General features: G+C 42.6%; 2 protein-coding genes across 4 annotated transcripts in view; one reads left to right on the top strand and one right to left on the bottom strand.

Moving 5' to 3' along the window:
• slkb (STE20-like kinase b) overlaps window positions 1–14,455 on the top strand; it is a 27,622-nt gene extending 13,167 nt beyond the window's left edge. Inside the window, exons 9-18 of the mRNA XM_050043843.1 lie at window positions 487–1,296; window positions 1,393–1,523; window positions 1,705–1,828; window positions 4,594–4,773; window positions 8,275–8,404; window positions 10,182–10,306; window positions 10,476–10,667; window positions 10,799–10,924; window positions 11,195–11,308; window positions 12,001–14,455. Of these exons, the coding sequence (XP_049899800.1) occupies window positions 487–1,296; window positions 1,393–1,523; window positions 1,705–1,828; window positions 4,594–4,773; window positions 8,275–8,404; window positions 10,182–10,306; window positions 10,476–10,667; window positions 10,799–10,924; window positions 11,195–11,308; window positions 12,001–12,147 (2,079 nt within the window). The 3' untranslated portion in view covers window positions 12,148–14,455. The remainder of the gene's footprint in view (window positions 1–486; window positions 1,297–1,392; window positions 1,524–1,704; window positions 1,829–4,593; window positions 4,774–8,274; window positions 8,405–10,181; window positions 10,307–10,475; window positions 10,668–10,798; window positions 10,925–11,194; window positions 11,309–12,000) is intronic.
• Window positions 13,074–25,032, bottom strand: part of LOC126389889 (collagen alpha-1(I) chain-like) — a 25,264-nt gene continuing 13,305 nt past the window's right edge. For all 3 annotated transcript variants that reach the window (XM_050043840.1, XM_050043842.1, XM_050043841.1), the window contains 35 exons: window positions 24,998–25,024; window positions 24,867–24,893; window positions 24,716–24,778; window positions 24,514–24,618; window positions 24,358–24,420; window positions 24,148–24,183; window positions 24,006–24,059; window positions 23,522–23,593; window positions 23,245–23,307; window positions 23,004–23,075; window positions 22,715–22,750; window positions 22,497–22,613; window positions 22,254–22,361; window positions 21,738–21,818; window positions 21,602–21,652; window positions 21,422–21,484; window positions 21,247–21,306; window positions 21,102–21,128; window positions 20,961–21,011; window positions 20,686–20,811; window positions 20,500–20,547; window positions 19,895–20,020; window positions 19,649–19,789; window positions 19,451–19,552; window positions 19,164–19,289; window positions 19,008–19,082; window positions 18,706–18,870; window positions 18,456–18,593; window positions 18,032–18,193; window positions 17,779–17,925; window positions 17,079–17,228; window positions 16,822–16,971; window positions 16,449–16,529; window positions 16,064–16,117; window positions 13,074–15,667 (listed from right to left, as the gene is read on the bottom strand). In XM_050043840.1, coding sequence (XP_049899797.1) covers window positions 15,618–15,667; window positions 16,064–16,117; window positions 16,449–16,529; window positions 16,822–16,971; window positions 17,079–17,228; window positions 17,779–17,925; window positions 18,032–18,193; window positions 18,456–18,593; window positions 18,706–18,870; window positions 19,008–19,082; window positions 19,164–19,289; window positions 19,451–19,552; window positions 19,649–19,789; window positions 19,895–20,020; window positions 20,500–20,547; window positions 20,686–20,811; window positions 20,961–21,011; window positions 21,102–21,128; window positions 21,247–21,306; window positions 21,422–21,484; window positions 21,602–21,652; window positions 21,738–21,818; window positions 22,254–22,361; window positions 22,497–22,613; window positions 22,715–22,750; window positions 23,004–23,075; window positions 23,245–23,307; window positions 23,522–23,593; window positions 24,006–24,059; window positions 24,148–24,183; window positions 24,358–24,420; window positions 24,514–24,618; window positions 24,716–24,778; window positions 24,867–24,893; window positions 24,998–25,024 — 3,017 coding nt within the window. In that variant the 3' untranslated portion in view covers window positions 13,074–15,617. The remainder of the gene's footprint in view (window positions 15,668–16,063; window positions 16,118–16,448; window positions 16,530–16,821; window positions 16,972–17,078; window positions 17,229–17,778; window positions 17,926–18,031; window positions 18,194–18,455; window positions 18,594–18,705; window positions 18,871–19,007; window positions 19,083–19,163; window positions 19,290–19,450; window positions 19,553–19,648; window positions 19,790–19,894; window positions 20,021–20,499; window positions 20,548–20,685; window positions 20,812–20,960; window positions 21,012–21,101; window positions 21,129–21,246; window positions 21,307–21,421; window positions 21,485–21,601; window positions 21,653–21,737; window positions 21,819–22,253; window positions 22,362–22,496; window positions 22,614–22,714; window positions 22,751–23,003; window positions 23,076–23,244; window positions 23,308–23,521; window positions 23,594–24,005; window positions 24,060–24,147; window positions 24,184–24,357; window positions 24,421–24,513; window positions 24,619–24,715; window positions 24,779–24,866; window positions 24,894–24,997; window positions 25,025–25,032) is intronic.

The following is a 25,032-nucleotide window of genomic DNA, read 5'->3' as shown; positions in this document are numbered from 1 at the left end:
TCAGTACACGATTTCGAAGTCATCGGATTGTTGTACTGTTCACACCTCACAATTTCATATCAAAGTCAAAAAATTAACAAAGCAGCGTTGTGAGTAAGTTATTAGGGTAGTAACTTACAGAAGCATTACGTGCAATAGTCCACCTTCCACCTTCTCTTCCCCTCTCTCTTTTTTTCTCTGTCTCTCAAACACACACACACACACATACTCTGGAAAGCACTTCTGCACGGCTTGTCTCTGTCCTCAACCCTTGTCTCAAACGCTCATTGGCTGTAGCTTGCCGACAAAGTCCCCAGCAGATATTAGGGGGGGCGTCATGGAGCACCATTATGCGAGCGCCAAGCCAATACTGATTTGCCTCAGATTGGGTGTTTTTGTTGAGGAACCCCAAAAACTGTTGGCAAGAGGAAGCTCAAGGCTAAAATCATGTATGTTGTATCATGTAGTATGAACTAGGCATAACTGTAACTTCTGCTCCCATTTCAGGGCCACAAACGCGCCCCCTCTGATGTCAGTGTCGCCAGCTCAGAGGATGAGAAGATCCCCCTCTCTCCCTCCATCTTGGAATCAGTCCCTGAGAAAGTTGAGCCAATTGTGTCTGTGCCCACGCCCACACCCACTGAGCTCCCGGTGGCCAACCATGTGGTGGAAACTAGCTTTGTTGAAGAGCCCACAGCTCCCCCAGCTGTGGAGCACACGGAGGAGACTTTGGACACTCCAGTTGAGGATGAAAAGGTAGAAGAGACACCAGTGGAGGAAACGCCTCCAGAGGCAGCAGAGGACGTTGCCTCCCCCGAACCAGAGACTGAACCAGAGGCACCTGCTAAGGAAATGCAGCAGCTGGAGATTGCAGTCGAGGATGAAAAGGAAGTGGACACAGCCGAGGTTCCAGCCAATCCAGAGGCCAACACAGAGAGTTCAGAGGTCACTGAGACTCCTCAGGAGGAAAAGATGGCTGTTGTGGAGGAATCAAACGCACCAGCAGTGGAGGAGGAGAAGCAAGAGGAGGAGGAGAAGCAAGAGGAGGAGGAGGACCGGTACAAAAATCTCAAGGTGACATTGACACTACCAGAGCAAAATAAAGTAGTCCCAAAAGATGAGGAAGAGAAGCTCACAGAAAAGGAGAAGATAAATGCAGAAGATGAGAAAACGGTTCCAGACAAAGCCAAGGATGACAAAGAGAGAGACTCAGACTCAGGGAGTGTCTCAGCCGCCGATAACAGCAGCGTAGACCTGAATCTGTCCATCTCAAGCTTTCTGTCCAAAACAAAAGAGCCTGGATCTGTTTCCATACAGGTAACTCACAGCCCACATGCTCAGATATCAGAAACTATACCACAGACTCACCTGACTGCAGTCACATCTATAAACTCTAACTTCTTGTTTTCCCAGGACAACAAGCGTCAGAAGAAGACGTTGAAAAAGACTCGTAAATTCATTGTGGATGGAGTGGAAGTTAGCGTGACTACATCAAAGATAATCACTGACAATGATGCCAAGAACGAGGAGATGAGATTCCTGAGGTAATCATTCATGTACATACACACTGGGTATCAGTTTGATGTAAATATGTTGCCCAGGAACTTCAGTGTACAACCGGACTGTGTGGAGTGAATCTGTAAATGCTGAATCTGCTTTATGCTAAAAATACATATAATTAACTTTTTTTTCCTCTGCTACACTCTCCTTTCTCTACCTCTCCAGGCGCCAGGAGCTGAGGGAGCTGCGTCTCCTGCAGAAGGAGGAGCAGAGGGCCCAGCAGCAGCTCAGCAACAAGCTGCAGCAGCAAAAGGAACAGATCTACCGGCGCTTCGAACAGGAGACCACGGTGAGTCACTCAACTCAGAAATGTCAAGCGTCAGACTGCTAACTTTGTTTTCAAATCTGTGGTCTCAATTGCATCCACCCAAACGGCAGTTATGTTTATATTCCCTCTGCGGGCAACCATGCCAGCCCAGTCCACCCAGTCTTTTGTAAATGTGTAAATTGTAATTTTTTTCCTTTCTTCACCTTGTTGGTGTTCGTCTCAGTTTTTTCTTCAGCCCTGTCACAGTCATGCTTTACATCATTGTCTACGCATGAAGGAAAATGTGGCTCAGTCAGAATTAGTTCAGGAAGTAGCTGTTATGGTGGCTTCTGAAGTAAAAACAAATTCATATTTCCAGTAAAAGCTGTCATTCCCAAACTTCATTTAAACTGTTGCACTCCTGCTTAGATGTCATCAGGACCCTCATAAACACGAGTCCCCAGCGCCCAACCATAACCATCGCAACTACAAGTGCACCCCCATCCTTACTCTTGTATTAACCTAAACTTAATTCTCTGAAGACCTCTTAAGCTCTAAAACATACAAGAGGGCACACCTCAAAACACACACACACCCTTTGAACTAAAAATGACACTGTAACTACACTGCTCACTGTTATCAAGCACATTGATTTCCCTGAAGAGGAAGTATTTTCTGTGTGGGACGGCTTTTGCTTCAGATGTTCACAAAAAAAAAAAAAACAGAAGTATCATCATTTCTTCCGTTAGTTGCTATTTCTGCCTTCACCTTTGAGATTTAAATGTATGGAAATATGTCAGTTAAACCCGACAACCTGCGTCTGCTTTGGCATTAACTGCTTTTAAATGAATATTCACTTGAAACCTCCAGGACTGAGCAATGGCCTCAGTTAAACAATAATGTGTCATTTTGTTCTTGAATTCACACACAATGCAAGATGTTAATGGGTCTGTGTGTGCGATATTCAGATCAATATTATAACAGCACACCACTATTTCCTGTGTAAAGATATAGTGGAGTAACAGGGTCCTGACCAGAGAATGAGGTCACACTACCTCTGTGTGTGAGTGTTGTAATCGTAGCTTCTGTGGTTGTGTGTGGTTTGTTCTGGTTAGCCAGTCTGGCCATGTTGCATGTTAATGATTGTGTGTATCCCTTGGTGAGCTCATCGCCACTGCTTTCCACTTAGCTCATACAGCAGTTCACACTGATATGGGGACAGTGTCGCTGCAGAGCCGTAGAGTCTATCCTCCCCAGTTAACGTAGTTAGCTCTGTCAGCACTGTTGCTGTTGTTAAGCGCTGTTTATTGAGTTAGCATAGCTCAGCCACCTCCATGTTGTTAACCGTGTCAGACAACTCATATAATCTGAATTTCGCAGAGACCCTTAAAGGAACAGTCAAAGAATGAGTGTTTTGAACAAAAATAGAGCAAAGGATGGAGAAAATGTGAATATCTGTAATATGTGTTAAGTAAGTGATTGGTATCTGATAAGAAATACAGCCGCCCCTGGCTGTCAGAGCACCTCACTGAGTTGTATACTTACTTTTCAGTTCGTAAAAAATGCAAATAACCCTGGCACTCTGCACTCCAAACCCCCTGTGAAGATTTGGTGATGTAACATTTTGGGGAGGTGGTTCAGTGCTTCCCACTTCTTGCTGAGGTTGTGCAACAGAACATTGTCATCTTGAAGAAGTACTATGCAGGAATTTCCTAAGAAACATTGACTCACACTGAAGTTATCTTTCTCATTCATCACTTGACCCATGAGAAGTGTGTGAGTATTTTTCTGCAGAGACTCTGCCCTCTGTCTTTTTTTTTTTTCTTATTTTCTGTGTTCATGACTTTTACACCCCACAGCGCTCTGCTGATGTTGGGGCTTTATTAAAAGGGAGCTACCAGGTGCCAGGCTGTAGGCAGCACACATCTAAGAGACAAAGCGCTGGAAAAAAGGGCAAATACAGCGAGGCGGCACGCCAAACGAGAGTGAATCTGGGGTTGGCTTTGCCCTCACTTTCACTGGCGAGCCTGTTTACAAACAGTAACTGACATTTCTGTGTTGTACAACTTTGAGATCTGGGAAAATTCAAAGAAAAAGAAACAGGGATGTGTATAAAAAGAACCCACTCTGTGGAAGTTAAATGCAGGTTTGCTTTGACCCTCTAAACCCATCCAGATGTAGGAAAAAGTGTGAAAGACGATGAGTCATCTAAGTGTGTTTCTTCCACTGTGCAGAGATCCAGATTTTGTGGTTCTTACAATATTCTGAGTGTTTGTGAGTTCACCTTGGATACGAGCAGTTTGTGAATGGTCATGTTACTGTGTGAAGGATGACTTGATTTCCTTCAGTTGTCATTACCGTGTCTATCACTCGCAACTGAGCTGTTCATTTTCTGTATGTCCCTGTAGGTGAACCTGTTCAACTTTACTGTTACTGTTTTTAATCCGTTGCATTACATTACATAACTTGCAGTGTTTATAACAGCGCTTGTGTTCATCACCAATTCATACAGTGCCTATTAGGCCTCTTTTAAACTGCTGGCTGGCTCACATTCCTTTGAAAATTTGCATAACAGTTACTGTCGGGGCTCTTTTGAGAGTGATGAATACTGCTAATGGCCTCTCCATTTTGTATGACCTTCCTATGCAGCTACAGCTTTAATATTGATTTTGTTATCTCATAATTTTGTATTTCTTCTTCTGGAAAAGCATTTTTAGACTTTGTGCCTCTAACATTTTACACATGGAAAGAACTGAATTTACTTCAGCTAATTTCACTGATATGATGCGATCGTCCTTGTTCTACAGAGTAAGAAGCGTCAGTACGACCAGGAGGTGGAGAACCTGGAGCGGCAGCAGAAGCAGACCATCGAGAGGCTGGAGCAGGAGCACACCAACCGCCTGCGGGACGAGGCCAAACGCATCAAAGCCGAGCAGGACAAAGAACTCTCCAAGTACCAGAACATGCTGAAGAACCGCAAGAAAGAGGTTAGCATGTGGACCACAATTTCTGTTCACGTCCCTTGCCCACATGTAGTCCCCTGGGAGGATGGGATGGCTTGTAAAGTTCCTATTTATAGCAGGTTGTTTTGATCCTTAGACACACACACACAGGCCTCTGTCTGATCTGTCTTATAAGACTTTACATAACCGCAGTTTAGCCTCACTGGGGCTAAATCAGTCTGCGCTGCCACTTCTTATTTATTTGTCTTGTAGTGCTAATCTATCCACAGCTTTTGTCTCATTTTATTTCCATCTATCGCTCATGGCTGCCCCCCCGACACAGGGCAAACAGGAAGTGGGCCTGTCTCCAAAGCATGTGACAAGCGCTATCATGAAACGTATTAAAGAGGATATTATCCAAGCCCCACCAGAGGAGGTAACGAGTCCTCAGTTTGCTGTGAATTGTGAACTTTGACACATACACTACCTGTTCCTCTCTGCTCTTTTGTTTTTCTTTTGATGGAGCAGGCTTCAAAGTGTGTGAGGGTGGCATGCACAACATTATCCAGCAGTTATTTACTTTGCTGTTTGATGCAGTTTCCATGAGTTGTCTTTATTTTTCCAAACCCTCCACCTATCTGAGTTTGCAGTGTCACAGTCTCAGAGTGTATTTGCAGTGTTCAGTGTGGTGCCTAGGGGTAATGTACTGTGATCTGCAGGGAGTGGCTCATGTTATGATTCAGTCCTTTCAGTTGTCCTCGTGCACGCTGTGCAGCGCTCCCATTCAGGATGTAAGTGAAACCCCTGTGTGTAATCTCATGCCTCCTCAGATTTAGAATTTGGTTTCTTTTGCATCTCTTAAAGGGACAGTTCACCCCCAAATCAAAAATACATGTTTTCCCTCTTACTTGTAGTGTCATTTATCAGTTATTTATTGAGATTGTTTTGGAGTGAGTTGCAGAGTGTTGGAGATATCAACCGTGGAGATGTCTGCCTTCTCTTCAATATAATGGAACTAGATGGCACTCTGCTTGTGGTGCTCAAAGTGCCAAAAAAGCTCATTTGACAAACTCAACAGCAATGTCTCTTTACAGAAGTCATGACCCAGTTACTCAAGATAATCCACAGACCTTGTTGTGAGCAGTTTCATGTCTTTTATTTCGACTGAGCAACACCCACCATCAAAAAGAAGCTTGAATCTACTGGTGGATGAGAGGCTCGTGCAAGATGTTAACATTAATCGCGTCCTCCTTGGCTGATCTCTGAGGTGAGCTTGCACAGTGGTGTTAGGTGGGCTAGCAGTAGACACACACTTCTGTCTGCGCTGCTCACAATAAGGTCTGTGGATTGTCTTTAGTAACCAGGTCATGATTTCTGGAAAGAGACATTGCTGTTGAGTTTTTCAAATATATTTTTTTGGCACTTTGAGCACCACAAGCTGAGTGCCATCTAGTTCCATTATATTCAAGAGAAGGCAGACATCTCTACGGTCGATATCTCCAACACTCTGCAACTCACATCAAAACAGGAAAAAAAGAGGAAAATATGTATTTTGGATTTCGAGGTGAACTGTCCTGTAAAGCATGACTTCTTACTAGGGGTGTAACATTTCACGAAATTATCACTTCGGTTCTATACGACTCAGTGGTGTCAGTGTTCGGTATGTTTTTGATACAGCAAAAAAGTAGAAATGCCAGAGAAGTTTCCTTGATTTAAAAGTTTAAATGTATGAAAACAAAGCAGGAATTACTGTCTGGCAAAAAAACAGGGCTTGTTAAAGTCGGGTAAAATGAAATCGGATTTCTTTCTAAACACATTATACGTGTTAGAAAATATCTTTTGAAAACACGTGAAAAGACTGAGAACTTTGTGGTACTGAATTGTGGGGTTAGACTGTAACATTTCTGTCTAGGATTTTCTTGATGGGCCTAATAGCTTGCCCCTTGATGCACTGAAGCCATCCTTGACATATCCCCTTCCCTACTATTTAACAACTAAGTTACTACTGACATTAGGGAGCATAGTATCAGTGTAGTTTTGTTCGCCCATTGTGTGTGAGCAGCAAATTTGCTGCATCCCACGAGCTCTCTTAGGTCGTACAGTCTAATTAATACACAAATAATCATCTCTGGTAAATATCACAGTCATGTAAACACAAGCTAAACTGTCATCACTAACATACTTTTTCGTCTTTGTGGCCGAATCAGCTTCCTGGCCCGCCGGCAGTTACTGCTCACTGCTGCAGGAGTGTGCTGTGGGTCTAAAGTTAGCTGCTGAACGACAGTCTGTCACAGTGCAGCGCCTCGTGCTTTGGCTCGGTGGTCGTGTGCTGCTAAGGAGAGTCTGTGGCTGTGCAGTGGCTCGTTCTTTCGCTCAGTCTGTTTTTATCCACCACTTTTTCGCCGTGATTCTCATAATTCACAGCTAAAACAAATACCAGACCTGAAGGTTATTGGAGGATCTTCTATTCTGGTCTGCTAATGGCGTTACTATCCATCTCGCAACAAGCTAGTTCGGCGTGTCTCACTGGCGTAGAATGGTTTTGGTTGAGGGGTCAGAGGGGAGAGACACCATGTTGCCTGTTCGTCGTGTGGGCTGCCTTGGTGTCGCTGAGAGCATAATATTAAACATAGTTTAAGCTGTATATTGTATTTCCCAAATGTAATAAGATAGTTCAAGGTGTCATTCGAACCAAAAGTCTCGTACCAAACTTTTCAATACGAATACGTGTATTGTTACACCCCTACTTGATTGTCTTGAGACCTTACATCAGTACATGCCAACACCAAGCCTAAAATGGTGCTAAGCTATTAGCACATCTCTACTTTGGTCACACAAAGACAAATGTTTCCGATGACAATAAAATGCTGTACTTTCCCCCCAAGTATTGTCCTCTAGTGAACCAGAGCAGTAGTAGGTAGTGGCCAGTGCTTGAAGTTTAGTACTTGGTATTGAAAAACCTTTATAGCTTGTTCTTTATGTTCTACCTTGTCCCTAATGACATGCAAAGTTTACAATCTGTGAGGCAAAGTGTAAACATTTAGAGACGTGGGACAATATAAACCTTGCTTACTGTATATCACTGAGAGCCTCATTAGCGTGCAGGATGTCAGGTTCCTGTGTGTGTGTGTGTGGTGAGCCAAGTAGGCCAGATTAATGTGACAAGCAGGTGATACGGTCTTTATTGCCAGTTGTAACTGTCTGGTTCATCAGCTCAAGCCGAGCTTAGCCTGAGGTAAATTTGGCAGAAAGCCTCCAGGCCAGCAAACACATTCAAACACTCACACACAAACTGAGTTGATCTCACAAAGCTTTTCCTGCTTAATGTAATGATAAAGGTTTTTGTTGCAGGGGATGATGCTCTCCATCTGTCAGAAGTGTGTGTGTATAAAAGTGCTTCTCTAATTAGGCTTTATCGATGATTGTTGTGGATGGAGTTTGAGTGATTCTCCGCCTTTCTTGGATTCTCTGTGTGTTATAGATTAGGAGATTAATGTCTGAAACTGTTTTCCTCATGTCATTTATAATCTGTCATCCATCATCCAGGAACAAGAGTTTCTCCAGAAGCAGCAGCAGGATCTGGACAGCTCTCTGAAGAAGATTATCCAGCAGCACAAACATGAGCTCGCCACCATCGAGAGGGACTGCCTCAACCACAAGCAGCAGCTTCTTCGAGGTAATATACCAACTGGCTGTATTTACTGTCAAGTGTCAAGTGGGTAACGGTGTGTTCAGACCATGTGTGATGGAGGGACTGTGACAGGGAATATTCCCATGGTTATAACATGGAACCGCCTGCTCCATCAGACAGCTTAAGAGGGTGTAGATAGTTTGATGGACTGTTGTAAGGCACACATGTTGCTTTTCAGACGCTGTGTGATTTAGTTTACAACTTTGAAAGTGGTAAAACTGCAATATTCACATACACTCATAGGGTTTAATCCTTGAAGGTTAGATGAAGGCATCAAATTGATGTTCGTTTATTGCCTGCTTTCCCTGTCTAAGCTGCAGAGAGGTGTTCCTGAGAGTGAATAATTAATCCATGTCTTATTCAAAGACACTTAGAGCTGTGCCAAGTAATAATTTTATACTTTTTATTGGTGCAAAATCACATTACATAAACACCGACGGAGACAAAGGGCTTTTTTATTATGCTGACTAATGCTTCTTCACATCCTCCTGTGACCTGGAAATCATTACCCTCCGTCACCATGGAGGATCTTCCAATCCCTTAAAGGGGTGGTTTGCATTTTCGAAGTGGGGTTGTATGAGGTACTTACTTTTTTAGGATATTTTCACTACTTTTCCTTACTGTCAGACAGTGATGTCCTACAGGGATTGAAGCCGGTACATCGCTGTCTTCTAAGCCAGACTCCATTGAGAAAAACAGTAATTTAAGATTGTTAAACACAGGCACTGCTGGTCCACAGCTCCCTCGATCAGTTATTTTGTTTGTGTTATTGTGTGACTTTGGTGTTTCATGGGGTTAGTTTAGATTCCCCAAAGTCACACAATAACACAGACTAGATAACTGATCGAGGCAGCGGTAGACCAGCAGCTCCTGTGTTCAGCGAGCCGAAATTACTGTTTTTGTCAGTGGAGTCTGGTGGCTTTGAGCGAAGATGGGGAACTGAAGCTGTTTATGGCTCCTCTGCCAGAACAGGCTGTCTGAGGAAAAGGGAAAGTGGTGAAAATATTCGTAATATAGCGTACACTGAAACTGTTAGGATTTTTTTTTTTTAGGTAGCTAAAATTCATTGCATAGCTTCTCTGTCAGACAGACAGACGACAGACAGACATCTACTGTATGTAATACACTGACGATGGATAAGTACCCCATACAACCGCAGTTCAAAAAATTGAGCTTTCCCTTTAACAAAGCAAATCCCCGTCTAGCAGTAGCAGGAGGTTTTATTTTTGTAGTCTTACTGTGTCTCGTTCAGCATTGAACATAACCATCTCATTTATGGTGAGTGAGATTAGCAGCAAACAAGCCTGAAATACTCTGAGCCCAACCAGCAGCAACTGCGGCTCCTTCTGACATGACTGCAGTGAGCAGCAGCCTGTTAGCAGTTAGCACTGCATGGGACTTAATCCCATGCTTAATATGCCAGGAGCTGCACAAACAACACTTCTCAGAAATGCTCACTGAACCGAGTCACGGGGGGGTGTAACTGTGCTTTAGGAGCTGGTAAAGAGCTTTCACTGTGAGTAGAAAATGTGAGATAGTTCAAAGCTTAAAAGCTGAAACCTCATTAGTATAGTTGATGTTGGTTGACTCGTGCATTCAGCTGTTTACTCCTAATGAGGTAACTTCAGCTTCTGCAGACCGTCTAGTAATACAGAATGGGTTTAAGATGAGGCGTTATGTTTGGGAGATATGCCCCTCCAATAATCCTGTGAATGGTTCCTCTGTGCATACATTTAGCTTTGTCTTTTTTTTACTTGAACAGCACGAGAGGCTGCCATGTGGGAGCTGGAAGAACGCCATCTGCAGGAGAAACACCAGCTGTTCAAACAGCAGCTCAAAGACCAGTATTTCATGCAGAGACATCAGCTGCTGAAGAGACATGAGAAGGTACGGGCTGGATAAGGGCCTTATTATATGGTGAAATCATCTTTAATTGCTCCTCCAACCTCATAACCCCCCATAGTCGTTTTGTTTCTGTCAAAATTTCAACATTAAGTTAGAAGAAGTATTTCTGGAAGCTTCCTGAATGTTGTGTGTCTACTGGTGCCCTGTACAGGAGATGGAGCAGATGCAGCGCTACAACCAGCGTCTCATCGAGGAGCTGAAGAACAAGCAGACGCAGGAGAAAACCAGACTGCCCAAGATTCAGCGCAGCGAGGCCAAGACCCGCATGGCCATGTTCAAGAAGAGCCTTCGTATCACTGGAGCTGCCATCACCCCCGAGCAGGAGAGGGAGAAGGTCAAACAGGTGACGAGACATATGGGATGTTTTATAGAAATGAAATCAGCTAGAATTATATTTTCTTGTATTTGTTGGAAAGCCAAACCAAACACAGTGAGCTCAAATTTCTTAACTCTAATTGTGTCTGTCTCTTTCAGTTTGCAGCCCAGGAGGAGAAGAGACAAAAGAACGAGAGGCTCCATCAGCATCAGAAACATGAAAACCAGATGAGAGACCTGCAGCTGCAGTGTGACGCCAACATCCGAGAGCTCCAGCAGCTGCAGGTTGAGATCTTAAAAAGACATATCTTAAAAAAATGTCACACATTTGAGCATGTTAAATGGATAATTATCTACTATTTTATATGCATTTTGTTTTACTTTACCATCCTAGCCAAAAAAGACAGCCTCAAGGCTCTTACACATGCCATGATCTTTGTGCCCTACCTTGCCTTTTCCATACAGTAAAAGAAGCAGCATGTGTCCCAGCCCTTAGACACAGTTACATGTAAAAACCCTCAGTTTTTATACTCTACCTCTCTGTGTGTGTTTCAGAACGAGAAGTGCCACCTGCTCATCGAACACGAGACTCAGAAGCTGAAGGAACTGGACGAGGAGCACAGCCTTGAGCTGAAGGAGTGGAGGGAGAAACTGCGACCCAGGAAGAAGGTAGAGTATCTGTTACAGCTGGATGATAATATCAGCCTGCAGTGTCGTCAAACAAAACATTGCTCCTCTGCTCTGCAAGTGTCCCTGTATCTGTTGTAAAGACACTTTCAGATCGACACAAATATCGACACATTCCAGCGAAACGTGTTATTCTATAATATGATAAAACACAGACGATGAATCCTACAGATGTTTGGCTTTTCATTTAGCGCCATCATCAGGCCAAAACCTTTAATTTAGATTTTGTTACCACCTCAAGTTTGTTCAAAATTCATATATATGCTGTTTGAGATAAAAAAAAAAAATAATTCTATAAAATATATTTGCTGGATATTGAGAGTTGCCCTTGGGAATGTTGTCATTTTCACACCCTAAAAAAAACATCTCAGCCAGGCAGGAAGCCATTTTTAGGGCTGAGTATCTTCATAAATGTAACTCTGAGAGCCATGAAATTTTGGAGGGGCACAGACAAAACAGTGTACAACAGCCACAAGCAAATTTTCATGATCCTAGGAAGGAGTCCACTTCAGGAAGACACAGGTCATATAGGTGAGGTGCAGGTGATGAGCCGCAGGTGTGTGACTTTACAAACCCAAAATAAGACAGTCAAAAGTTAACACATAAATATATCTAGAGTCTGAGGCTGTCATTTGTTAATATGACACCAACATGCTTCTGTGTGCGTCCCGCAGGCCCTGGAGGAGGAGTTTGCCAGGAAGCTGCAGGAACAGGAAGTGTTCTTCAAGATGAGCGGAGAGTCGGAGTGCCTTAACCCCTCCACCCAGAGCCGCATCTCCAAGTTCTACCCCATCCCCAGCGTCCACTCCACTGGTTTCTAGTCGAAGCCGACGTACATACGCACAGACATACACACACTCCACACACACACACATTGCACATGGACATGAGCGCGCACACACCGACAGTAAAGACCGAGCCTGTGCTGCCTTGCCCTCACCCTCTGGAAACTGTCGGAGGGTGACAAGAGAATTTCTTTTTCAGGACTTTGTTGGTCAGTCTGCAGCTCTGCTCAGCCCCCTCGTCTTGTCACACGATAACGGTTATTTTGAAGGAGAATGTTGAAGGATGAAGTGTTTGACCTCAGAACCACCACAGTGACGTAGCTCTCTGCCCAACCTTCTGTCTGTGATTGAATTGTTTTCATAAGGATCCAGTGCCTGTAGAATCTGATGGTTTTGGCTTTTAAATCCAAGCAGTGTGTGATAATTATTTGCTGCTTAATTCTTCTCTCATTTAGACATTTGCACTAAAAAGGAAAGCGTTTTTATACCACGTAAACGTACTGTTGATGATTTCATTCGGTTAAATATTAACTAGCAAACGTATCATTCGTAATTGATCATAAAGTAGAATGTATTTCTGATAAAGGAGAAAGCACATTTTTAATATCACTGTTGAAGGACTGATGATTCAGTATATTTTTATGAAATCACATCTCTCTCTTTTAGACGTTTAGCTTGTGATTAAAGGTTGAAATAATGCATGATTTCAAAATAAGCTTTAGGAAATGAAATGATTCCTTCTTTCAGGGTTTTTCTTCAGATTGCCTTCCTGTCCGGAGCACAAGACTTGAGATTACTATTTAGCAACAAGCCGTGGTGGCGAGTTTCTTAGATGCAGACAGTAGAGGCGGTGTTTACATACAGAGACAAAGGGTCACTGTTAACTGGACACGAAGGAAATCACTGTGGTGGCAGAAACAAAGACTATTGAACAAGCATTTATGTACCTGTTTGTTGCTCTGTTTTTTTATTTTTAGGTAACACCACTTTATTGTTGTCGAGCTAAAGTTATGTATCTACAGGAGCGGTTTTCATTGGTGTCGATTCTGGAAATAATGTGACACTTTTAAGAGTTTCCAAGGAGTGTGTGTCGGGAAACTCACCAAGCAAATTCAACAAAAAAATAACTTTGAATTCAGCTAATTCAAACAAGAGCTCCGTTCACACTGTAAGCTTCAGTGCTTAGATTTGATATTTTTGTTTGGCTGTTCACATTATTTTTAAATGTGGCCAATGTCAGACTCCAGTGTGAAGTGGTCACAGTCCTGAGCTGACATGCACATGCAAAAGATCATATTCCATGCGATTTGTGCTGTTCACACTGCCGTTAAAAAGCAGATGTGAGTCACATACGGTATGAGCAGCAAAGTCAGATTTTGGCCACTTTAACCTGCAGTCCAAACGTAGCCTAAACCTGCAGTGACAGATGATGATGCATCCTTTGTATTTGCTCTGGTTTTTCTTCATACTCCTCCTCATGAGGTATTTTGCTGTCAGGTGTATCATGAATGAGCCTGCATGGCTTTTGTTTCCTCTTTTTATTGAAATGATAATACCATTTTCATTGTCGTGCTAGCTAATAGCCTTAATACTTCAAAACAGCGGTATGGATATACTGTGTACCTGATATGACCGCCTTTAAAGATTCTGGTCAAACTCTAGGTTTTATGCCAACTGTAGTCTTCTGTTTCTGACTGTATGAAGCATATTAACAATGTCAGAGTGATTGCATCTGTGTTCAAAGAAAGAAAAACAGAACATGAGCTCTTAGAATTTTTTTGTTTATCGAGGCTGATGTTTTATGAGTGAGGTCAAAGCAATTTGAAGCAGTTGCAAAAACAAATGTGTTAAAAACAAAGTGGACCTGACTGGTTTAGGCCATCTTGACTTGTGATTGGTTCATTTTCTCATCTCATTTTCTTACGATTGGCTATCAAGGGTTACACTTAGTCAAAAGTATTTTAAATAACTCAACTGTTATGTACAAAAAGAAAAACAAAACAAAAAAAACTACGGAGTGCTGTGCACCTTTTTACAAAACTTTCTCAGTAGCTATTTATATGAAAACGTACCACCCAAACTGCAGCATCTGTACTGCAGCTCATTCACCCATTGGTTTGCGGCGTACAGAAATATAATTACATAATCACTCCTGTCAGTTCTCGTTCTGTCGGTCGGTTAGGTTCTACAAGAAAAGAGTAAATTGATTAAATTCTGAATGTTGACTGAAAACAATGATATCCATATCAAAATCATTATGCATTTTTAAAATAAATGTATAGTTTTTAGAAGGTCTGTGTAATGTAGATTTTCATTTTGCTGTAAATAAACTTTTTCCTCTTTACTGCTGCTGTTGTTTCAAGTCCTTGATGTGATTCTACCAAGTGTTTTTGTGTCTAAAAAACTAATAGGAACAACAATTTTGAAAGTGGTCCAGTATTGAGTGAGAGTTCTACAGCCAGCCACGAGGAAACAGGCTGCAAAGTACATCCACTAAAAGTTTTTCTTTGCCACTGACGGGCTCAGATTGGTGAAAGTGTCTGGCAGCATCATGGAAAGGATCCCTACAGAGATAGACCTTTCTGTGAATGAGTAGGATCCTTTTTGTTTAACCAGAAACAGCGCCAAAATCGCCATAGCCAAACCAACCAGACTCCATTTAAATAAACAGCAATTTAAGCATGTATACATCCAGCATACTCGCATCTAACTGGGTGAATTAAGGGTTCATTTCGACCAAATCAGAGTTGGTGATTGTTGGAATTGTTATTTTGTCTCTGTCGACTTTGAATAAAGTACTTTTTTATGATGATAAAATTGCTGTTTATTTGAATGGAGCCTGGTGGGTTTGGTGACCTCTGTAGGGATCATCTCCAAACTGTTGGCAGACACTAACAATCTGAACCTGTCAGTGACAAAAACAAGCACTTTTAGCGGACGTAACTGACGGTGCAAACATGCCCCGAGTGGTTACAGCCTGTTTTGCTGCTGCCATGTGCAGCAGTCATGCTCAAAGCTGGGCCAGTTTTAAAAATTGTTATTGCCATTAGTCACTTAGGCACAAACACATAGAAAAAATAGAGTCCAGGTTGAAAAATACAGAAATTACCCTTTAAAACTTCTTTTAAAAAACTGCATATAAAACATTTAAGTTACAAAACATGGTCTAATTAGGAAATGCCCACAAGCATGAAAAGGTAAGCAAAAGACAACTCTTCATTCAATCCCACAAAATAAAACATATCACCCCTCTGAATGACACTCCTCAATACAGTATGTCAAACATTCAAATAATTCAAAGCTATACATAATCCCTGATTTCACACAGACAACTCAGCAAAACATATTCAGAAATATAAAAATAAAATCAGAAATCATTTGTGAAAACAGTTAAATTCATGAAATACATCTGCTGTGTGTTACAGTACATTCACCACATTTATACACACCGGACTCCACATAAACTGAATTTCACCTAAAGTTCCTTGTATGCAGTAAGTTGGCTCTTACACACCGACGTCCCTCCTCCTTCTTGTAGTTGTCAGAGTGAATTCTCCTGAAAAACAACACGCAGAGTTTGATTAAGTGTTGTATTAATGTAGCCTGCTTTCATCATTGTGCTCCTGCGTGTTCCAGCACATTAAATCAAACATTCAAAATCATTACTAGCAAAACAATTATCCTTTTTATTGTCAAAATTTAATTGTTCATGTTCTCATCTAAAACCCATAATTATAACTATCAATACTACATGGTAGTTAACACTTCTTTAGTGCCTGTTATTTGAGAATGAGATCATGGGGTTCAACTTAAACATATCAGTCACAATCCAGCTGTGATTATCTAACTATAAATGTACTTTTTAAATTCAATATGTAACATTTTAGGACTAGTTTGAAGGGAAAATCCAGGCCTGTGTCAAATCATTAACCATTAAATCAAGCTGACTGACCTCTGTCACCTTTTTGTCCCTTGCGTCCCTCTAAACCAGGAAGGCCTCGTTCACCTGTGTCCACACAGACAGAGTAGATCACTTTCAAATTTGGGCTGATCAGGAAGAACCACTAGCTAAAGGCATAATGAATCGTCACTATAGACTAATGGTGGGAAATTGCATTAAAGGAAAGTAATCAAAAGAGTTGATTCTTGACATGGAACATCCCATTTTTTAGATGTTTCAAAGTAAATTGTTCTAATCTGATTTAACTGGAAAAAAGCAAATAGCAAACTCAAATACTGCATAGAAAAAACACTATGAAACTAATTATTAATTGTACAATTCACTTAATATTTCATTCCAAACTCCACTTTCTTCATTAAGAATTTTTCAGATCTACCTTTCTCTCCCTTTGGCCCTGCGAATCCCATGTCCCCTTTCTGTCCTGGTCTCCCAGGTGGTCCTACAATGGCTCCATGTGCTGTGGAGGACAAAGTCAGTTGTTATCAGAATTCCTAATTATCCCATTTTTAGCTTCTTTATCCCTCTTCTTTGTATTTGTAGCATTTAGCAAGTATGTGGCCCGGCTAATTTCATCCAGCATACCAAGTTCAGGCCAATGTTTGGCCAGCTGATTTGGCCCAATTCTGGGGTGACATTCATTTAAAATCTTAGCCAAGTCAGGCAACCGGATCCAGCCCAGCTAATTGCATCCGGCATGCCAAGTTCAGGCCGATTCTGGGCCAGGTTATTTTGGCTACCTGGATCTTTACCTCTGATGAATTCCACTAGATCAGTGACATTTGTGTGGGAGCCAAACAATCGGCTGTATCCAGGGGGACCTGGGGGGCCAGGTGGTCCCGGTGGTCCTTGGGCGGCTCGTTCATTGTGGTTACGTTCAAAGTCACGTTGCAGACCATGAGCTGTAAAATCAGAGACAAGGTGAGGAAAAGTGTCAAGCAGGACCTCTAACACTTGTGTTTTATTGTAGATTTTGATTTGAGATTTGTAACATGGTACACTTGCTCACATCTGATGTATTCCAACAGATCTGTGGCGTTTCCATGGGAACCAAACCACCGAGTATATCCAGGGGGGCCAGCAGGGCCGGGTGGTCCTGGAGGTCCTTGGAAGGCACGACTGCTGTAATCCCTTACGATGTCGTGCAACACACCACGGGCTGCAAATGACAGAAAACTTTAAGCATAAAGCATAAGCTTATCTCGACACTGGTTTCATGAAACACTAAGAAAACAATTTAGATCGTCAGTTTGGAAGAAAATGATTCTGTATCATGAGCAAAGACCTCTAGTGTGAGGGCAATGAAGTACATTTTGAATAGAAAACACAAAGGAGTCAAGCCGTTTCAAAACAGTTTTGATCTCTATAGCTAATTTCACCACTCCTGACAACTTTACGGGGGTACATTTTTACATAACTCATCATTCAAATGTTATTAAGGTCTAAAGTTATACATAACTAGTACCAAATATCCAAATCTGCAATGACCAAAACTCCAAAATCGGGAGTCCACAGACAAATGGGTGACACCACAGTGGCTACGTCCATTATTTTATGCAGTCTATGTTCTTGTATTTGATGTATTTCACCTGATCTGTAACCCTGGGCTGGAAATTACACGTTATCAACAAAGATGTCTTTTCATGGGCCTCTTAAACTTAATGGTAGTCCCTCGATTGTAAAAGCACATAAAGCTCGTATTGACTTACATTTGATGTATTCAACCACGTCCACAACATTTTCCAGGGAACTAACCCATTGGCTGTGTCCAGGCATTCCTGGAAGTCCTGGAGGCCCTGGAGGTCCTTGAACAAGACGTTCAGAGTCTCTCAAAACATCACGCAGCAGACCATGGGCTGCACATGGAGGACAGTGAAGAGGTAAGTAGTAATATAATATTCAAAGAGAGAAAAACTGTCATTTGTGATGAGGTTCATAATACACTTCCTCTGGATCACCTACATTTAATGTAATCAGTTACTTTGACAGCCATATTGGAGTAGTCTCTAGTATCCAGGTTCCAGTCCCTGGCACCAGGCACACCTGGCTCTCCCTTGTGTCCTGGGGGTCCAGGAGGGCCTGGAGCACCAGGAAGTCCAAACATTGCTCCTGTCGCTCTGTCACCTGGAGAAAACACAATAGAGCATGACTTCAGAAATAAATTACTTAGCTACAGTTAATTTCAAGGTCATTTGTTGGTGTGTAGCAGAAAACACTACCATGTGTTTTGAATACTTTACCCCAAAGCTTTCTTAAACCCACTCATGCCCTTGCACAAGTCTAGGACTAAGAATTAGCTCAGTCACAGGTCTCACACCTTATTTTAAATGCTAAATTTTGTAACTTTCTACAGTTTTAAATTGGTGACGTATTCCTTTAAACTCACTATTGAAGTATTGCTGTTCTGCTTTAAGCGTCTCTCTGTTGGCATGCTCAGCATAGGAAACCAGCCCGTGGACTTGACCAGGGGGGCCTTCAGGGCCAGGGGGGCCAGGGGGGCCTGGTAGGCCTCTAAAGGCAACACCTTTGGGATAAAGGAACAGATGTGAAGGCAGACAAAATGTATTTTATAAAAGTATATTTTCCCAGATGAATTCCTAATTAAGTGATGAAGCTATTATTTCAGTTGGACTCACTCTGAAGATAGTCATGAATTTCTGGACTGATGTAGTTCCCAAATCCTGTTGGGCTCAGTGGACCTGCTGGTCCAGGGGGACCTGCTGGTCCAGGTGGACCTTGTGGACCAGGGATACCAGGGGAACCAGGGGGCCCCTGAGGACCCACAAGTGCTTGATGCCCAGCTAGTTGGACAATGAAAATGGACATCTTTTATCTTAAGATTGCCGCTACATACTGATGACTTTAGATTAGACACTCTACAAAGAGCTCAAAAAACAGAATTCACTGAGTGGCTCTGTGTTACTATTGTGTTCCTTACTTGATAACACATTTCCAGGGAGTCCAGGGAGTCCAGGAGATCCAGGGGGACCAGGGACACCTACCACCCCCTTCTCTGTTAACAGATAATAGTCAATCAGTGATTATCTTTCAACAGAAAATCTTTTTGACCAGTAGGTTCATCTGCAACACTCACCATTCATGAGAGCGAGAACACGTTCAGCTACCTCCTGGGTATTGAATCTGGAGCTCCCAAGGCCTGGAGCTCCAGGAGATCCTGGTGGACCGGGAGTACCACCGATGTGTCTCCTTACATCCTCTCCTGGACACAAATAATTGACACACTTTGGTGAGCAGTCTCACATGTGATGCTTTAAAAAGTCGGGTATCAAACCAACAAACTTCTTGAGTGCCATTTCTTCCCACAGTATCTGCCATCTGTAAGAAATTTGGGGGTTTTACCCACCCTCAAATGAGACTTACGCTGTAATAGACTGATGATGTCATTGACAGAGATGGAGCCAGGTGCACCTGGAGGACCAGGAGGGCCAGGAATCCTGTCTCTCTCTTGTCCTCTACCTGGAGCTGAAAAGGTAGATGTTATAGGGGGGGTTCACTACTGTGGGAAAACTTTAGGTTTTAACATGCATACATGTAACATTATTATGTAATTGGTCATACCCTGGATGTAGCTGATAACACGGTTGGCCACATCATCTACCAGCCTGTCCCCTGCGGGCCCTAGGGCCCCTGGGGCTCCTGGAAGCCCTGGAGGCCCAGGAGGTCCAGGAGGTCCAGCCAGGTATTGCCTGATGCCACCACCTGTGTGCCAAGACAGTGTTATTTCATACAGATCATTTGACATAGCCCTTTGTTGCATTTAATCTTACTGTTACTTTAACCAAAGCAAATAAATATATAGCTTACTCTGAAGGTACTCTGCAATGTGCTGGCTCACATCAGTTGATCCTGATCCACTTCCATCTCTTCCTGGAGGACCAGGTGGACCAGGTGGTCCGGGTGGTCCTGGGGCGCCATGACTGAATGAGCCACCTGGTATGACAGCATACATTCTGTCAGACAGTTCAAGCAGAGATCCAGGTGTTGTTATGCCAGTAGCGGCACTTCAGAGAGATGAGGAGCAGGCTACGGAGGCCACACAGGTGGTGGTCTCCAGCATCAAAACTTCAAAGTAAACTTTGATGTGTAAAATTGTTTAAGTTTCAATCAGCCAATTCTTTAATATTGACCCTATGTCAAATGACTTCCCAAAATGTGAAAGGGTATAGGTTATGGTATAGGTCAATATTGTTGAGTCCCTCCAGAGCTCACTGACAGATACCCCTAATGATCAGAATTTTCATAATGAACTAATAAAAGGATAGATCTTTTGGAACATGTTTGATTGACATGTTTCTCATTCATCAACTGTAGTTGTTTGTGGTTCCTTGTATCCTGCAGACCTTCTAAAAGCATGGCACTGAGATACTGTCTCAATACATGAGCTGATATGATATTTAGGATGGTCTTACCACTAGAGACCCTGGGGATTCCCAAGGCACCAGGTATTCCTGCATCACCTGCAAGGAACATGTTAGCAGTATGAGAGACGGACTCCAGTGTTTGAGACTTCTTGATAAAGACCTAATCCTGTATAACACATGAGCAAAAGAACAGGATTTGTAACAGAGAGGATCAAAATATTTGGCTGAGTTTACCTTTAGGTCCTTGTGGCCCCTCTGGCCCCTCTGGTCCCTCTGGGCCTGGTGGCCCATCTGGCCCCTCTGGTCCCTCTGGGCCTGGTGGACCCGGAGGCCCCCTAGGTCCAGGGTGACCCGGGAAACCTGGAAGAGTTAGAAGCTTGTGTTAAGAAGTAATGTCCATAAATATTGTGGAGAACATCAAAATATTTCCTCTAAAACCTCACAAAAAAGTACCTACAAAAAAGTAAGTGTTGAAGCAAGACCCCCTAAAATCAAAGTGGTTCACATACCAGTGCCTGGTTCCCCTGGTCTCCCTGGAAGACCCGGTTGACCTGGTTCACCTTGAACAATCAGCATTACATTTTAAAGATATGTTTGTTTTAAAAATATGTACCTTCTAAACACTAAGATGTATGCAGTGGTTTTCTCACCTTGGTACCCTTGTAGTCCTCGGTCACCTAAGGATAATGAACGATAAGATGAAAGACCATTTCTGTGAACCAGAAGTTCTAAACAGTAAAACTAAGACATGAATGAACACACTGTTTTAAGAAGCATCTCATTTGTCAGACCTACCTGGTGAGCCCTGTGGGCCTGGGGGTCCTGCTGGTCCTGGTGGGCCAGCAAAAAAGGTTTCTAGGACAAAACAGGTGAGAACACATCAAACATATCAAGCAAAGACAGTTGAAAATGAAGATGACAGCTGTTTTAAGACCTACACTACATGTGAAGCGAGATTTCTTTCACCAACCTGATGTAGGCACAAAGCTGCCAGGCTCTCCTTTCTCTCCTGGAGGTCCAGGTAAACCAATTCCTGTGAGAATGGCAGAAAAAAATATAACATTTTAATTTGACTCTGTCTAAATCATCCTGTATGCTGATGACCTAGGTATCTATTTGTCAGTCCATGTAATGCAAGATGCTTGTTTACCTGGCTCTCCCACAGGACCTCTTCGTCCTGGAGGACCCTGTTTAGCCTCACCTAAAGAAGAGTTGCAGGAGCATTTGAACAATGATAACATTTATCCAAGCACCTATTCTAATTGTTTGGAAATGCTCTGACATACCAGGAGGACCTTGAGGACCAGGTGCTCCAGGAGGACCTGGAGGTCCTGGTGGGCCAGGCAGTGGAGCCGCTGATGAAAGTCCTGTTAAAAATGAAAACATAGAGGATGTAGCTTTAGGTATTGCTGTCTATCTAGTCTTGATACTACCACCAAATTATGCCAAATTAAGTGATTAAAGGTTACATTTAGTGGGCTATATTGGCAGATATTGTATATAATATTCATAGCTACGTTTTCTATGGTGTATAATCACCTGAAAATAAGACTCATTGTGTTTTCATGACTTTAAAATCCGCCATGTTGTTTCTACTTTAGTCCAGAATGGACCAAACCAAACACTAGCTCTAGATAGGGCCATTAGCATTTTCACGTTTTCTAATTTTCACGTTGGCCACCATAGTTCTCCTACATGTCTGGCACATGGGAGAAGTTTAAGTCGTTGCAATCTGCAACCTCACTGATAAATGCCACTACGACCTACACACTAGACCTTTTAAGAAGTAGAGAGGTACTCACTGTCGCGTCGGGTGGAACTGACAGTTTCTGAAGTTATGACACTACTAGGCTCGCCAGGTTTTCCTTGATCTCCCTTTTCTCCTTTCTCTCCTCGTTCTCCCTGAGGTCCTACAAGATGATATCAATGTATCATCGGAGACAAAAAAAATCAGCCTGTTCAATATGTATCAACATGCCTTAAATCCATCTGTCAGTTTTTGACCCATCCCAGATGCTTAACAAGTGTCAAGAGTTTGAATTTACCGGGTTGTCCTGGGATCCCAGGTGGGCCCACTGGACCAGAGAGGCCATGGGTTCCAGCAGGACCTGGAGGCCCAGCAGGTCCTGGTGGTCCAGGGATGGCCACAGTGTTGGAGCCAACTAGAAACAAAATGCAAGAGACAAACACCAGTTACATTTACAACTGTGTGTTTGTGTTTTAAATCCAATGTCTAATTATTACAAGTGCTGTTGTGTCTTACTTGGAGCGATGACTTTACCAGGTGGTCCTGGTTCACCTGAAAGACAGTGTTATGTTTGATTACATGATGAAACTTTCCCTCACAGTCATAGGTAGGTAGTTCTGACCTAAACATGTTTAGAAGTAAAGAGTGTGTATAAGCTTTTTATCAGACATGATAGTGGTGAATCTAATGATGGCGGAAGTTGATGAAATTATTGGTCTATTCTGTCAGATTTACATATTTGCGTTACATATTCAGTTTCCATCCAACTGAGTCAAGTAATTCTAACATAAACCAAAAAACGTACCTGGGGGCCCAACATCTCCAGGAATTCCTGGTGATCCTCTCACCCCGGGAAGTCCCATTAAACCTGTGTCACCTGCATTCAGAGAGACTCTAGATTACAGCACAATCCTCACCTCAGCAGCAACCCTAAATAAACTAGGATTTTACTCTGCCATAATGGTTGGCACCAACAGGATAAACTCAGCTGATGAGATTTGATGCAGCATTGATGTATTTCACTACCATGTGATGTTCCCCCTCACCTGTAGTTCCTTTAGATCCTCTTGGCCCTGCAGGGCCTTGTGGTCCAGGTTGTCCTGGTTCACCTTTAACCATGAAAACAAGAACCATCAAAATCAAACCCCCTTTTCTAACCTGTAACAACTTCTGTTTAAATGAAAATTAGCAGAATTATTTCATATTTATACATTTTAATAAAATAAATGGCACATATTTTTGAAATGGCATGATCACAAGTTTGCTGCTGTGATGGATGTCAATAATGTAGTTCATGATGTGTAGAGCTTTTCTGAAACACACCTGCTGGGCCGCGTGATCCCCTCTCTCCCTGATCTCCTTTGATCCCTGACAGCCCTGGTGTTCCTCGATCACCTGCATTAAAGAACATTTTAAAAGTGTCAGAGGCACGCTTAGAAAGTAGGTCTGAACTGATACTGGCATCAAAAATAGTACAAAAGACATACACATCCCACGGTCCAATGGAGTGGGCACTGGACCAAATAAACATCTGGCAATGTGGAAAGCAAATAAGTCCACATACCAAGCAGCTTCAGTTTAGAAGGATTTTAATGCAGAGTGACATTTCAACCCCCTTAATCCTCATTAATCAATGTTAATCAATGTTCTGCCAAGATGCAGTAACTTAATATTTCTATATATTTTAGTCTTTTATAAGAGGTGTCATTTGTTCTAACCACATTCATATAGTTTGTTTTTTGTGACAATGTAAGACTCTTATATTTGGATTTATGAAAATAAAAACAAGACAAAACCTAAAGGCCACCTTTTGTTCCTGGAGCTCCTGCTTCACCTTGGAGACCCATTGGACCCGGAGCACCTGCACACAAATGATCACAGTTCTAACACATCCAATCAAAAGAAAATAACAGATGAAATCATAAATTCATGTAGAATTGAGTCTTTACCAGGGCTTCCTGAGGCACCTTGATCTCCCATGGCACCTAAAATCAAAAATCATAGTGGTTATTGCTTTTGGCATCTGTTATTATAGTGAGTAGTGATTTAAAGGTGAAGTGATTTGTACATGGCCTAAAATATTCAACAACGACAGTATAGTCCTTTAAATTTTATCCAATCTAGTTTATAACTCCACCATGACCTTTGTTTGACCTTACCTTTCGGCCCAGCAGGTCCAGGAGAGCCAGCAGGACCAGGATGTCCTGCCTCGCCTTGAGATCCTGTTAAAATCAGGTTTCAGTATCAAAGAAGAAGTGTTAAAGTCAATAATGAACTTTCCATGTTTGAAGATAGGTGACCTAAGTATTTTCTACCTTTGTCTCCTTTCTCTCCAAAACCTGGTGCTCCAGCCTCTCCTCGGGGGCCCATCGGTCCGTCCCGGCCCCTCTGGCCTGCTGGTCCCTCTGGGCCTGGTTCACCTGGTAACAAAGGAGGAGAGACCAAACCAGTGAATTCGTTTTCCTAGTGTCTGCTCATCCGAAAAGATCAAAGACGATGATCTAAACTCAACACTACCTGCATTTCCTTTTAGTCCCCTCGGTCCATCCAATCCTGGGTGACCCATCGGACCAGGAGGGCCTGAAGAAATAAGATTTTATGAGTGGAATGGAGCTTGTCACCTCCGTGAGGGGGAAAAGCTGTATAACACATTTGTTTTCAGTCTCACCTGGCAGACCAGGGAATCCGCTATCACCTGTAAAAGACCAGTTCATAGCCGTCAGTTCCAGTTTAAAGAGCTTGCTGTATATCACACACTGCTGAATACATTCTGAATTCAAATGCAGGACAGTTCCTCACCTTTTTGTCCCAGCAGCCCCTGATCACCTGCAAAG

The sequence above is a fragment of the Epinephelus moara genome, chromosome 5 (genome assembly GCF_006386435.1).
Source record: "Epinephelus moara isolate mb chromosome 5, YSFRI_EMoa_1.0, whole genome shotgun sequence".
NCBI classification, from domain to species: domain Eukaryota; kingdom Metazoa; phylum Chordata; class Actinopteri; order Perciformes; family Serranidae; genus Epinephelus; species Epinephelus moara.
Note: the sequence above shows the minus strand (reverse complement) of the source record. Positions and strands in the feature narration are given on the sequence as shown.